The 13,908-nt window shown below is 40.2% G+C and overlaps 1 protein-coding gene across 1 annotated transcript; it reads left to right on the top strand.

Annotated features, from left to right (window-relative positions):
- The first annotated feature begins 1,758 nt into the window (after positions 1-1,758).
- On the top strand, positions 1,759-11,727 carry LOC149354992 (uncharacterized). Its single transcript, XM_089583589.1, has 8 exons — positions 1,759-1,775; positions 3,169-3,282; positions 4,475-4,543; positions 4,944-4,970; positions 6,244-6,449; positions 8,011-8,170; positions 8,858-8,959; positions 11,170-11,727. The coding sequence occupies exons 5-8, from the start codon at positions 6,300-6,302 to the stop codon at positions 11,181-11,183; spliced, it is 426 nt and encodes a 141-aa protein (XP_089439715.1). The 5' UTR covers positions 1,759-1,775; positions 3,169-3,282; positions 4,475-4,543; positions 4,944-4,970; positions 6,244-6,299; the 3' UTR covers positions 11,184-11,727.
- The last annotated feature ends 2,181 nt before the right edge of the window (positions 11,728-13,908 follow it).

A 13,908-nucleotide genomic window follows, 5' to 3' on the forward strand; every position in this document is an offset into this window, starting at 1 on the left:
AAAGAGCATTGCGACACAAGGTGTTTTTCTTCTGTGCAAATTGAAGAGGATATACTTGGCCATGCAATAATAGCAAGGGATGAAACCAACTGCAAGAACTCAGCGAAGATTCAGGCGAAAAAGAAATGATAATGAGGAAAGGGCAGCAGACAGCCAGAATGGAAGATCAGGATGCTACGAGCAATGGGCAGTCAACGGGGCAAAATGCCGAAAATGAATTTTAAAGCAGTAGTCCTTTGTAAGAATGGAGATTGCCTCACTGAAGCATTATTACACCGGCTTGTTTGATGCAGGTAGAGTATACAATCAGCACAGTCATTTTAGTTTCCAACTATGTAAAAGGGGGTAGCAGTATGAGAATTGTTGTACGCATGGCACAGGATGTATTAGGAATTTTGAGCGCTTTTCTGTGCCTTCATGTACAAAACCACTATATCTAATGGTTTTTTCATCATACATGTTGGCTTTTGTTTTCTACATTCTAAAAAGAAAACAAAAGATAACTTCATAATGAAAATAAATTTAGCCTACCATTCTTAACGTAGTCTAGATGGTGGAAACATTGAAAATGCAGTTTTGATCTGCAAATTAATTATTGCTTACTTAATTTGAGGGTATATCATAAAGGAGCTTTCTTGAGCTTGTAATTATTGCATTCTGCATCCCTGGTTCTGAAAAAAATATCATTTGAAGGTTAAAGTTTAGAAAAAACAAATGATTAATGAAGAAATTTTATGAAAACTTACTGAGCACGATTTCTTTTATACATCAAAAGTGTAGCAATGAAAGCATGCAAGACAAAGTTCAGGGACTTTTGCATTAAACTTACAGTAAGGTACCACCAGCCCACAGTTTATAATGCGATAACGATAATTAGAAGTCATGCACTGTTTGGTTTTTGTATTTTACAGATGGCGTTTGCTGTTGTTCATTTTCTGGAGTCAAACTCGGTCGCAGTCGTGCCTTGCAAATGGATTGACGAAGAAAAATGTGCTTGGCCTCCAGGAAGTGGAGACACTGCTGCACGAATGGCCAGTAGGAACGCTGACCCTGATCTCTCTTGGCAAATGCATGCCATCGAAGTCAAAGGCATATTTGGTATGAAAACTGGGGCTCTTCATAATACCTCATGAAACGTAAATGTTCGCTGTTAACACCTATGACCTTGCTTTCTTCCATTATTCACTTCCCATTTTATTTTCAGCCTGCTACAACAGTGCTAGAAGGAAATTGGACATGGCCCAGTACACATCAGATTTGAATACAGAAAGTGAAACTAATGAAGGCACACGAAAGCGCAGGAAAATTCACCGAAGGCATGTGTATGCCTCCGACACTGATGATGACTACGCTGAGCCACCACCACCACCAAGGAGCTTCACCGCTAAGAAACGTAAGCATTCTTTCCCACACTGCACATTTTGGTTTGAAGTTCAAGGTTGGCTATCCACGTACGCGGTCTAAATTTGTATCTGCGATTCAGGTTCTCCTGAAAACGTGGCTGTGGTCACAACGAACTCTCGGCCCATATCAGCTCTGGAGTCAATTTCAGGTACACTGTTTTTGTCAATGTCAAGATAAGTATAGGGTGAAAAAGTGTTAATTTTTTTATTACAAGTTATGACCCTCGTAATCTTTTTATGAAAAGCAATGCAGTTAATTTCTGAAGCAGTAAAATGATTTTTCTACATTGATGTACTCATTGCAGATGAGCCAAGTGGCTTTCGTGTTGTAGAGGCATGCACCGTGAAGTCCACATAATTTTTTGGATGAAGGTAAGAAAAAATTCATTCAAATTCATCAAAAAAAAATCAAATTCATTCACATCATTGTTTTTAAAGGGACAGAACACTCACCGAATCTTGCATGAGATTATGGCAGGAATGAAAATATCATGGCTCAGACTAAGAATTGAGCACTGCAATATCAAAGAAATGAGGATTTATAACTAATCTGGCACTGAAAATTTCATAAAAAGCCATCTTGTGGTGAAACCTGCCATTATCACTGTAGTCCACCACGTGACCGCCCTCCACTACGGCGTCTGTCATAGCCTTAGTCGCTTTGGGACGTTAAACTCCACAAACCAAACCAAACCAACCGCATCTTGGTAAAACATCACTTATTTGTTTAAGTGTAAGCGTTTTTTTTTTTTTTTTTCATCATTCAGGAGCGTTCGTCGTGTTTTATTGTACTTTACACTCCTTCCAGTGTGCCCTTAGCATCTTAGACTGGGCCCCTTTTAGCTTTTTTAACTAGACAGCGCCGCAGTGTTTTAAATTTTTTGGATGGAATGGTCTTGGGCAGGGCATGTAAAGCGAAGGCCAGATAACCGCTGGTCCTTAAGGGTAACGGAGTGGATTCCAAGAGAAGGCAGGCGCAGCAGGGGGCGGCATAGTTAGGCGGGCGGATGAGATTAAGAAGTTCGCGGGGACACGGTGCCGGCAACTGACAAAGGACAGGGTTAATTGGAAAGACGTGGGAGAGGCCTTTGCCCTGCAGTGGGTGTAGTCAGGCTGATGATCATGATGCAACCACGGTCTACTAAAACTTTCTAAAACTTTCATCGATGCGACATAAATCACGGTGCCGTAACAGTTTTGGGTATAGAAACTGAGATGAACGCTACTCCATATACTAAAAATATCTTTGTACTGTCTGGTGGGTGAGATTTACATTAGTTTTTGCTGCAGCACTTTTGCCGATGTGCAGTCACCACCGCGCTCGCTGTTCATGGTTTCCAGCATCAGGATATTTGAAAACAGGCATATGCATTGACTCAAAAATTCTCAGTTAAAATTACCTACGTTCCCAATAAAACCGTTGCGGAATACAGCACCTTAGCGAGCGAGCTTTCCGTTGTACTGATAAAAAGATTGGATCTTTAAAATTCTGTGTTCTGTCCCTCTAAGAACAGTGCAGTGCAAAAATCATTAGTAAGAATATTTTTCCCAAGACAGCAGATTAGAACTTTTAGGTATGTTTACACCACTTGAAATTCATTGTTTACAAACTCATGCCTTTCAGCAGTATAGATCACATTTCTTGTCAGCAATTTCGGGAAAAGCAAGGGCATATATTTCGAGTAGATTGCTTTCCATATGCCTTACTAAAATCACGTCAATTCAGTCCCTGCTAACCTTTTGTTCAATATTTATAATATTGCAGACAATGTCTCTGAGCTACCAAGAAGCTTTGATTCAGCACCTGCATCTCAGCAGCATAGCAGGAGGCTGCTGCAAGTGTTACACAGAGAGCCATCATTTCATGGCAATCACACAAGTATGCCACAGTCTCATAACTGTTCACAATCAGTGACACATACGTCAGAATATTTCTGCATGCATGAATTCGAATGTATTTTTTTGGGTTCTGTTGTTTCCAGTGAAGATCAAACTGCTTGGGTCTTTCATCTATTTGAGCTTATATATTTTAAGGCAGGGTTTGTTTACAGAAGGTATCTTCAGAGATGTCGCTTTAACTTTTGTTTGGCTTAGATCAGCTTGAGGTCTGCCATGGGAGAAGTGCGTAGTCATCTTTGTATTATCTATTCATCTTCAGTATAATATAATACTGCCACCTAAGTAATCTTGAGCATGCTTGTCATGTGTGTATGAAATTTCATTGTCCCAAGTATACAAATGTATTTGTATGGAAAAATTTGATGTGCAGAAGTTTTGAAGAAATGCCATTCAATAAATTGCAGATGAGACAAAATTTTGAAGTGCAGCCATATGGCTACAAAGGAAGCGCTTTCTCAGAAACTTCATAGTTAAAGAAAAATTCATCCTGGTCCAGAGAAGGACGAATTTTTCTTTAACTACGAAGTTCCTGAGAAAGCTGTATAGCCTTCCTTTGTAGCCGTGTGGCTGCGCTCGGGTGGATGTCAATGAGTAATTACTCCCTTATTACAAATCTACTCCACCTTTGGGGTTTCCCCTAAACATTTAACCACCAGAGAAAATTTTCAGAAATTTTCATTGAGGGTGAAAACTCTTGTGCAGGCTTAAGCTGGGTTGCAAGGCGTGACTACAGTGTCTGAGTTTCCTTTATGTGGCTCTTATTAAGGATGGCATAAGCATTAGAGCAGTATAGAGTAGGCATGACAGTTATTGTTGAGGCAGAAAGTTGGGCATTGTGTCATTGTCAGTTTCTTTTACTCTTACAGACTGAGACAGTGTATTTAATCGTGCAGTATTGTTGTAATGCACTGAGTTTTAAGAGTGCCTGATTATGAAGTGATTTTTGTGGAATTTATGCTCTTACTTTAAATTGGTGGTTAGTAAAATTTCATGACTTTATTTCTTCTTTTGCAAAACCAAGGATGGTAACGATAGAGGAATACTCCTTTGCTTTGTATAAAAAAAAATTGTGAAGACGACAGTTTTTTTTTTTGTTTAATGTAGTTTGTTGACAAGCTGTAAATTCTCCATCGTAATTTTCTGAAATTGCAGTTTTTGCCCACTTTTTTTAGGTACTTCTTCAGAGGCTTCCTTTAGTTTCGTGGAACAACAGTCTCCGCCAGCTTTACGATCAGAATCAGGTATGGATGGGCAATTACAGGTGGTTTGTGGTTGTTAGCCAATTGTCTTAACAATTCAAAGGATTGATGTAAAGATGCAAGATTTTGGTCACTGGTGTTACGTGGTCATGCTGTAGGTATAGTGGATGTTACGCCTTTAGCTAGGATGCAGTTTGCATAAATCTGCATATTTATCGTAGCGAAATATTTATTTGGTGTAATGCACGGTGAATGATGAAGCATCTAACAAGATATCTCATTTTTTCTGAGAGATTAAGTTTAGTAGCAGAATATGTATTTGCTTTACATTTTATTCTACAGCATTTGAGGTTTTGGCACAGAAATTGCAGAAACAAATGTGATTTTTTTTTGTATATTTTAATGTTTTGACACAAGAAAAGAAAACCTGTTGTTTTTCCAGCAAGCGAACTGGAAGTACAGGAAAATGGTAAGCTGCCGCTACTTGCTGACATACTCATTTTTTGAGAGGGGAGCTTGAATACCCCAATGAAAAAAATTGTAGCTTCTGAATTTTTGCACTGTTTTCCAATGTGTGAAAGTGGTATACAGAGAACATAGGAGTCACTTCATGTGTTTGTTACTGTTGCACTTCTGGGATTTGCATGTTGCTTGATTTATTTTAATTTCACTGCAATCAGTGTAATCTGGCAGTTAACACACTTACTAGCACAAGTGGCTGCTTGTGCTTTAGCGAAATCAGGCCTTTGCAGTGATGAACTGCATATATTTTCTCTGCGCTTTTACTGCTTGATCTGTGGTATTCAAGCTTCTTTTCTCGTCTGGTGGCATCATAGTCACTAACAAAGATTTGTTGTGCATTTAAGATAACATGACTTGCTATAATATTTTGCATTAGTTCAAACCTATATCTGTGTGCAGCCATTTCTTGTAGGGAATACCACTAAAAAAATATGGATCAGAAAAGAGAGGCACACAAAGTGAGATTGGTTACGAACTGTGCCTTATGGCAGAATGCATTCCTGAGCAAGGCTAACAGGTGCCATCTGCAGAGCAACCAATAACAGCAAAGACAACATCGAAACGGTGGTGGGAAAAAGCATACAGCAAATCTGTTGCTAACCGTGTAGAAAAAAGCAGACTCCTTTTTTAACAGGCAGCGTGGCAGCATACTGCTACAGTTACTGCACTGCATTCTGATGTAATAGGCCTCTAGATGTTTGCATTCTCTCTGCCCTTACCTCTTTCGAGAATGCTAACATTGCTGAACAGTGGATAATATCCACACTGTCAACGGTGGTGAGGTAGATGTGCTCTTTCAGTGGAAACTAACGAAACAGTGTTCTCGCCACCTATCATTAATACGCTGGCCTGTTTGGCCAAAGTAAACCTTTCTGCATGTAAGGGCAATGTTATGGAGCTCACACATGGCACATGCGGAAAAGTTCTCGCGTTGTACTGTGCATGCTGCATTTCTCCACCTGAAGCAAGTTTTTTTCATATGAGGCAGCAATTTTTCTTTTCTTCTTTGAATGACACACTGCAGCTTGAATCCCATTTTCTAGTCCCAGTCATCATGCAAATACCTGCTTGTGCAATCATGCACATTAAAGAAAAGCATGGATCAATGAGGCATCTTTCTTTGAACATTCGGCATTATGGGCTCATTTCATTTTCAGTAGCACTTAACTTTAGCCCTGTAAACTTGTTCATGTAATTTACGTTTTCTATATTTCTTTCAGTCTTCCGGAAAAATGTGCTCCGCATTCTCCACATCTTACGGATTCGTGTCGATCACATGTCGGACCAACTGAACACTCTGATGGAGTCGAGAAGGCCTCTTGAGGACAACAACCAGAAGCCCGACCTCATTCTACAGCCGTTCGAGTCCCTGGACGAACTAAAAAAATTTGACTCAAGTTTAACGACAAGCAAGCAGGAGCAGCTGGTAGAATTTCACTATATATAACTATGCTAGTGGGGAGGATTGGTATACAGATGTTTATCAACAGTGTAACTGAATCTGTGTGGAAGGCAAACATGCCTGCTTACAGCAAGCCCGTGTGTAGTTGGTTTGGTCAAGTTGAACAATTCCATTTTTATTTTTTTGAAAATTTGGTGGACATTTTTCAGTGCCTATTTCAGAACAGTTGAAATTTTTTTTCTCCGGCAAATGTTAATTTTTATACATGAATTGCCGATATTTTTTTTTCAGTGATGCATTGTGGTATTCTTGTGCAGTCAAGTCTCAAGTTTATCGACTTCTTTGTCAACCTGGATATTCAGTTAAAAAATTAACAGAAGTTAAAGGATAGAGCTATTGAACAAAACCACAATTGGAAGGTCTGTCGGCCGGTCGGTCAGTCGGGCTATTGAGCAAGCGTGTAGGAATCACATGATCTGTGTGGTGACAGCAGTGATGAAACTACCAGCCGTCATGGTAGCCAAAACACTTGACATTTAAGCATGGTTTCGAGCGTCCTTACATGCAATGGAGACATATGTGTGACCAAGTAACTGTCCTAAGTGGGGATGACGGTTAACAGCTCTATGCTTTCACACACTTTACGGCGATGTGAAGCCCTCTAGTCTGCAGATGCTTGTTATGCAGCGGAGTGATTCCTTGAATGCACAACTTTGCTACTTAATCAAACGGTACACAGTCGCCGCGGTGGCTCAGTGGTTATGGCGCTCGGTTCAATCCCGGCCGCGGCGGTCGTATATCGATGGAGGCGAAATTCCAGAGGTCCGTCTACTGTGCGATGTCAGTGCACGTTAAAGAACCCCAGGTGGTGGAAATTTCCGGAGCCCTCCACTACGGCGTCCCTCATAGTCTGAGTAGCTTTGGGACGTTAAACCCCCATTAACCAAACCAAAACCAAATCAAATGGTACAGTCTCATCGCACCCCTGGCTTCCGGACGTTATTTCTCTATTGTGCCTGAGTGTAAATCCTACTCGGACTTCCAGTTGGCTGCAGAGTGCACGTCAAGAATAATTACCTTTTTTCATTAAAACCCAATTTTTGAAAATTGGGTTTTAACTGAAAAAAGGTAATTGGGTTTTCAGCATACTTTTAATCGCTTTGTTTTTTTTTAGTTTAAATCGAAAAGTCCACTTCCTACCTGAGTTATTATTTGTAAATCGAGTGTGGGTGTAACAATATTTTACTGATGAAAGGCCTGGCTAGTGTTACACCATAACTTACACATGTACTGGTTCATTTCAATATCTTATATTCTGTGTGGTCTTCTTTGTCTTTGAACATGACGTAACTTGGAACTGCATTAGAACAGAGATCAGCAAAGAATGAGCTTATGATATCTGAAAGGATTTTTAGTTGCAGGAAACAAAATTTTTTAAAATGGTAAAATTTATTATCAGCCTTGATTATTTAGAGTGCATTTATCATGCATAATATACTGAGGTAAAGTGTTCTAGAATTCTTGTTTTATACTGGAAATTTTGAAGCTAAGTCCTTGTTGTATGTCCCTCCCATTTATTTTATAGGTTGCAGAGCTTGCAAGGTTTGGTGGGGGCAACATACCAGCCACGGACAGGCGGATGCTCAAGCATATGATTGCTGACACTGTTGCCACTGAATTTAGTTGGCTAGGCCAAAAAGGAAAAAACGCTTTTTCATTGCTGACCCTGTCAAGTGTCATTTTGCGTAAGTGACATTCCAGTTATCCTATCTGTATTTTACAGCCAGAGTCCCTTGCTGTGATAGCATCCTTGCATGTTATATGCTACATGGCTTAAATTATACAACTTTCAGCTAGTCCGGTGAAGTGCTGTACATTTCATGTAGTGTGCAAATAACTTATTAGCATAAGACTGTTTGGCTGGTCAGCACTCCCTGTTAGTAACTTCCTAGCGTGCTGAGAAATCACAGGAGACAAATATTCACAGATATAGATTCTTCTTTGGTTTGTGTACACCAGTACGAATTTAAAAAAAAAAGTTGGTTTAGTGTTCTAGACAAACACCTTTAAATATGTTTCTTTCTGTACATTGTTGCAGTGGCATGGTCTGGGAAAGTTATATAGTAGTGGGATTTTAAAATTTTGCAATACTGTAGCCAATCTGCATATTGCACCACACAAAAATTTTCTTGTGGTGGAAGAGGAAGGCAGGCAATGGCTGATACTGGCCTTTGTCACGTATTATGTGCAGCGTAAGCTGGATCAATCTAAATCTTCCTGTAACACCACCATCTCGTCCACTGTCCCGCTAGTGATGTTGCATACACGTTGCTGCTTCACAGCAGTTGTCATATAGATCACGTTAAAAGTATTTTTACATAATTTTCTAGGAGGTACTAATTTGCATGGCGTTAATTTGTTTTGTTTTTCAGGTGCTGTACGTGCAAACAGGAAGTTTTCAATGGCTACCGCGTTTGAGGTAGAAGAGGCCATGAAGTCCTGGCTTCGCCATGCACCATCACGAGTTCGAAAAGGTGACATTGTTATCAGCTGCCAGTGCTGTCTGTACAGCATATCAACTTAAAGGGGTGTTGAGGACGAATTAAAATTAGGCTTGATTTGGTTTGCCAGTTTTAATGAAAAAGATGTTACTGTGACTGAGGGCAGAACTTTTATATCCTAAAAAATTGATCAGTGATGGATATTGCTACCGCACACCTTTTCTACATCTAAACAGAGGTGACGTCTGGTTAGGTTTTTTTTTTCATAGAAGAGGAAATGAACAATTATGTTTCAGAATATTAAGACAGCTTTCAGTTTACAACAGCTGGTGCACTTTCATCACAAATGAACATAGAAATACTAAACGTGGTATATGAAGCAGAGCAAACGCATGTCACCCGATTCCATCAGCGGCATCACAAGTTTGTGCCAGAGTGGCAGGAAGCAATAAAGCAGCTGTGACTTCGATATTTCTCAGCAATGAATGTGTCATTCGATGTCAAACAAAAATCACAAATGGCATTGTCACTGGATTAGAGTTCATTTAATGCAAAATTTTTGTCTGAGCTATATATTTATACATAATGTTGTGTGTACAACCTTAAGCAAGACCATAGGCAGTGGTTTGGTCCATATTCTGCTTTGATAAATTGGAGTTGGTTCTATTATAGTTAGTGCTTTTCAAGCCCATACTGATAAATTCTTTTTTGCAACTGCAGCTGATTCAAAGCAAGCGTATGCTGTAAAATGCATTAAGAGGTTGGTGCTGTAATGAATCACTTTTTTGAAGCTCTTAATGGTGTATTAACCGAAAGTGGCATTAAAGGCAGCTTAACTCTAACAGAGCCCATTGAATCCATTGGCAGCGCTCGGCAAGGTGATACTGGATTGATTACTAGTATATTCCACAATTTAGCTACATGAAAAAACCCCAGTCAGGAGACAACTGCACATCTCCAATATTAAGCCATTTAGAATATGTGATAAAGTTGCGTTCGTTGTACAAAAAGATAGTATGGTCCTACTGCAGAAAAAGACAGCAGTAATTTGCACATAAAAGTAAGCCAAAATTGCAACTACTGATAAACTGCAGTGCAAACTATCTTCAATAGATTTGATGTGAAAATAAAATAAAAATTTTGTCTAGGCTTGGATCAAAATCTCTGATGCATGGTGATGGCAGTAAACTGAAACACAGTGATAGAAAATCCAAGGTTGCTAACGTTATTCAGAAGTTCATAGTAATTTCCTAAAGCAGTGCTTTTATGAGGTATGATAATTGTGTCTTCAATATTTTTGCCTCTACATGAATGGAAATTCTAAGGTTTTGAATTTAGTGGCCACCGCAGCTTAGTTCAGACCTGTGGAGTTTCATGAATGGTGCAGTGAACTCTTGGTAATAACTTACTTAATTCTGGATTATGCACACTGAAGCTTTTATCCCATCAGCATAAACTGCACTTATAAGGCTACCTTTAGCATGAACCCTGCCTAACTCAAATTATCAGTCCTTTCAAGCTTAGGTGATTACAGTCAACTCTAATCGCTTTATTTTGTATAGTGTCAGTATGGATCATTCTACTGAATAAGTGGATGCACTAGAAATGGTACAAGGACAAACACTAGCATAGCCACAGCAGTTGAATTATTTACCTCTCCTTGCCCCATTTGTGGTCATTGAATTAGATGAAAAGTGTTGTTGCCTTGTGTGAGTATGTATGTTTGAACTGCAGCAAGAGCAGACATAGTATTCTTTCTGCTGTTTGATAGTATATCACATCATTCATGGTCCTTGGCACAGGGCAGGAGGATGGGATTCTTGACAGCACAAAACAAAGTGAGCAATGGTTGAGGGAGGAACCTTATTATGCTTAGCCAATGTTTTGATCAGCGGACACGTCTTCATCTGGGCGAAGACAAGTCCTTTCTGCTGAAATGTTGACTAAGCAGACTGAGGTTCCCCCCTCAGCGCTTGTTCACTTTGTTTTGTATGTATATGGTGCAGTTATGCTGCTAGGAAGGCCAGACTGGTAAATTTAGTTTCATCTGGGAGCACTGCAATGCACAGAGCATAAAAATGTGGAGTGTTCTTAGCCAGGCCTGGCAAACAAGTTTACCTACAGCAGTGCATTATGAGGGTTAGCTCACAGGCTCTATAGCTCGTGTACATATGTATTTTGACACTGGTTGGTATTTTCACGCATGCTTTTCTAACCATAGTACTCTTGTTTTCACATTTCAGGGGAGCAAAACTAAAAACGAAGAGGAGAAGGAACGAAGTTCACCCTACCTCATGTAGTTCTGCAGTCATCTCACTGGCCTCCATTGGGGGGCAACCTCAAGGATCCAGTCTGCAATACTCACTTAATTTTATACTTCTTTGTTGCCATTTCTTAATCTTTTCCCAGCGGGCAGCTGAGGGATATAGCAGGAGCTTTGCTTGCCGTCACTACGCACAGAACGTGCACTGCAACCCACTGCACAGTAGACAGTGTTTGCTTACAGCTACTGGATATTTTTATCTGGCTTTTTATTTCAAAGAACAAAAGTGTTCCTTTGAAAACTTCTCTAGTCATTTTATATTTAATATATCAGTTGTATTTTGCTCTGCAAAATTTTCTAGTCATTTCATAGAGTGTTGTTTTATTACTGCAATATTTCTACACAATAATTCAGTTGCTTTTGAGAAGGAAAAGAAAACCTTTGTTAAGGGGGGACCCTGGTCTTGAAAAAAAAAAATTTTATTAATGGAGTCACAGTTATGAAATTTTCAGGCCACATATCATTTTGTGCGCTGATTCTAGATATGTCATTTAATTTCGTGTAAAACAATTCCTTGAGCACTTGTGCAATTTTTATGCAAGTATTTTGGGAAAAGTTTTGCAGAAAATTTGCTGCAGGAAACTCACTGAAATGCATGCCATTGGGCTCTCTTGACACCAAGGAATACAATAAGGGCAAAATTGTCATCCTGGCTATCACAGAACTTGAGTTATAGAGTTTTGAATTTGTCGCTTTAGAAATGAGAAGAAAAGTGTGTATTCCCGTTTCTGAAGTAGCAGCTTCAGTATCCCATAACTCAAGTTCTATGACAGCCAGGACAATAATTTTACCCTTACTGCATTCCTTGGTGCCAAGAGAACCCAATGGCATGCATTTCAGCGAGTTTCCTGCAGCAAATTTTCTGCTAAACTTTTCCCAAAATACTTGCATGAAAATTGCAAAAGTGCTCAAGGAATTGTTTTACATGAAATTGAATGACATATCTAGAATCAGTGCACAAAAATACATGTGGCGTGAAAATTTCATTACTATATCTAGATTAATAAAATTTTCTTTTCAAGACCAGTGTCCCCCCTTAATGTGTTCTGGCCTATGCCTGTTTGTTGAAGACACAAATAAATGTATGACATCCTTTCAAGTACAGCACTATATTTACCACTCAGTACTGTGGTGGACATTCAGTAAGCTTGATCATCTCTAGTTGACTTGTCCATGCTAGTATGAGAATTAAGAAAATTTTAAGGTGGTAGCCTTGTTCTCATTTTTTCAACTTTGTCTCATGCTGTTTGCATCAGACACACTGACATTTATTGATGTACCAGTGAAAATAAATCTCAGTAATGGTTGCTAATAATTCGGGCTATTTGTGTCTTTCGCAGATTGCATGAAACATATGTGCCCGGATTTCTTTCACACAATTAGGCTTCGTGCACAATTCATTGCAAGCAAGCTTACTGCTGAGCTTCTATAAATATGTTATGATCACAGCACAGCATAGGCTGTGAGGTGAAGAGCACAGCTAGTAAACAAACGATTTCTGTGTGGCATTGCTATTTTCTCTGATATGGGCAGAATTAGGTGAATTTTGAATTCATATTTCCTTTGTGTATAAAATGCTATCACATGTCATGCAAACATTTAAGTGCAGAACGGCCGAGCCAGCACTCGACACGAGCTTGAGTGGACAGGTGTATTACACCACCTGTAACGTACGTATGTGCCTGAAATTTGGCACATATGTGCGTTTAGATGCCTTAAGGCTGCATGCAAAAGGAGGAATAATTTTATTTAACCAGAGCCGAGAAATGAAGCACTAACCATTTGGGGCTCTCCCTGGGACGCAGAACTTTTTGGACATTGCTAGTCTTGGGGACGTTTTTTGGACGTGTTCGGGAAAAATGAGCACCTCCTGGGGAGATTCAAAATGTTCCGATGGGATATTTTTGGGAGATTTTGAGGAGGTTTTGTGTTTGTTGGGCTGTTAGGGTATGACAAGGAAGAAATCACTGAGAACATGTCAGCGACTTGTAATTAGTTTCCCATCCTAACAGGGGCGGATCATTAAGTCAACTGACGGTGATTACAGAGGAATTTCGGAGTCAAGCTTAAGGGAGCCCGATAGGTACGAGGGGTTGACACAAAGCGTTGCGCGATGCAACAGCACTGATGACGCATCAGCGCGCGCGAGGTCTTTCCGCAAGTATGCGATCGCCCGGCACTGCGAGGAAGCGACGAATCTAGGCTGGCTTCTGACACACGCCGTCAACGCGCCACTCGGCCTTGAAAATATACCACGCTGCCTCTTCCCGCAGGCGCATGGAAAAAGGAATGTCAAGAAATGAGACGAAACAACGAATGTCACGACGGACCCGATGACAGGTGGAAGACACGTGATCTGAAATCATGGCTACTGGCACGCGGCTTGTTCGATCCAATCGTCGCACACACACTCGAGCGCCTTCCCGCATGGAACTGCACGTGACTTCAAAGGGTCTAGAGCGCCGGTTCGAATAAACCGGGAGTTCGAATTAACGGGGTAAAGTGCTGGGAAACGTGTTGAAGAGAAAGCACCCGCCAGAAACGCTACCTTCTCAGCAATGTGAACACCGCATCGATACCGGACTGCCCTCCGTTTCGCTACTCGCTTCTACGACTCCTTGTTTTTCTTTTCGCTGTTCCACTTCGTATTTTTTTTTTT

The sequence above is a fragment of the Amblyomma mixtum genome, chromosome 3, assembly GCF_055824585.1.
Source record: "Amblyomma mixtum isolate Tamu chromosome 3, ASM5582458v1, whole genome shotgun sequence".
Taxonomy (NCBI): domain Eukaryota; kingdom Metazoa; phylum Arthropoda; class Arachnida; order Ixodida; family Ixodidae; genus Amblyomma; species Amblyomma mixtum.

Coding starts and splice junctions, on each gene's coding strand:
- LOC149354992 (XM_089583589.1), top strand. CDS start 6,300: ATGTCGGACCAACTGAACACTCTGATGGAGTCGAGAAGGCCTCTTGAG. Junction 6,450..8,010: donor CAAGCAAGCAGGAGCAGCTG/GTAGAATTTCAC, acceptor TTTATTTTATAG/GTTGCAGAGCTTGCAAGGTT. Junction 8,171..8,857: donor CCTGTCAAGTGTCATTTTGC/GTAAGTGACATT, acceptor TTTGTTTTTCAG/GTGCTGTACGTGCAAACAGG.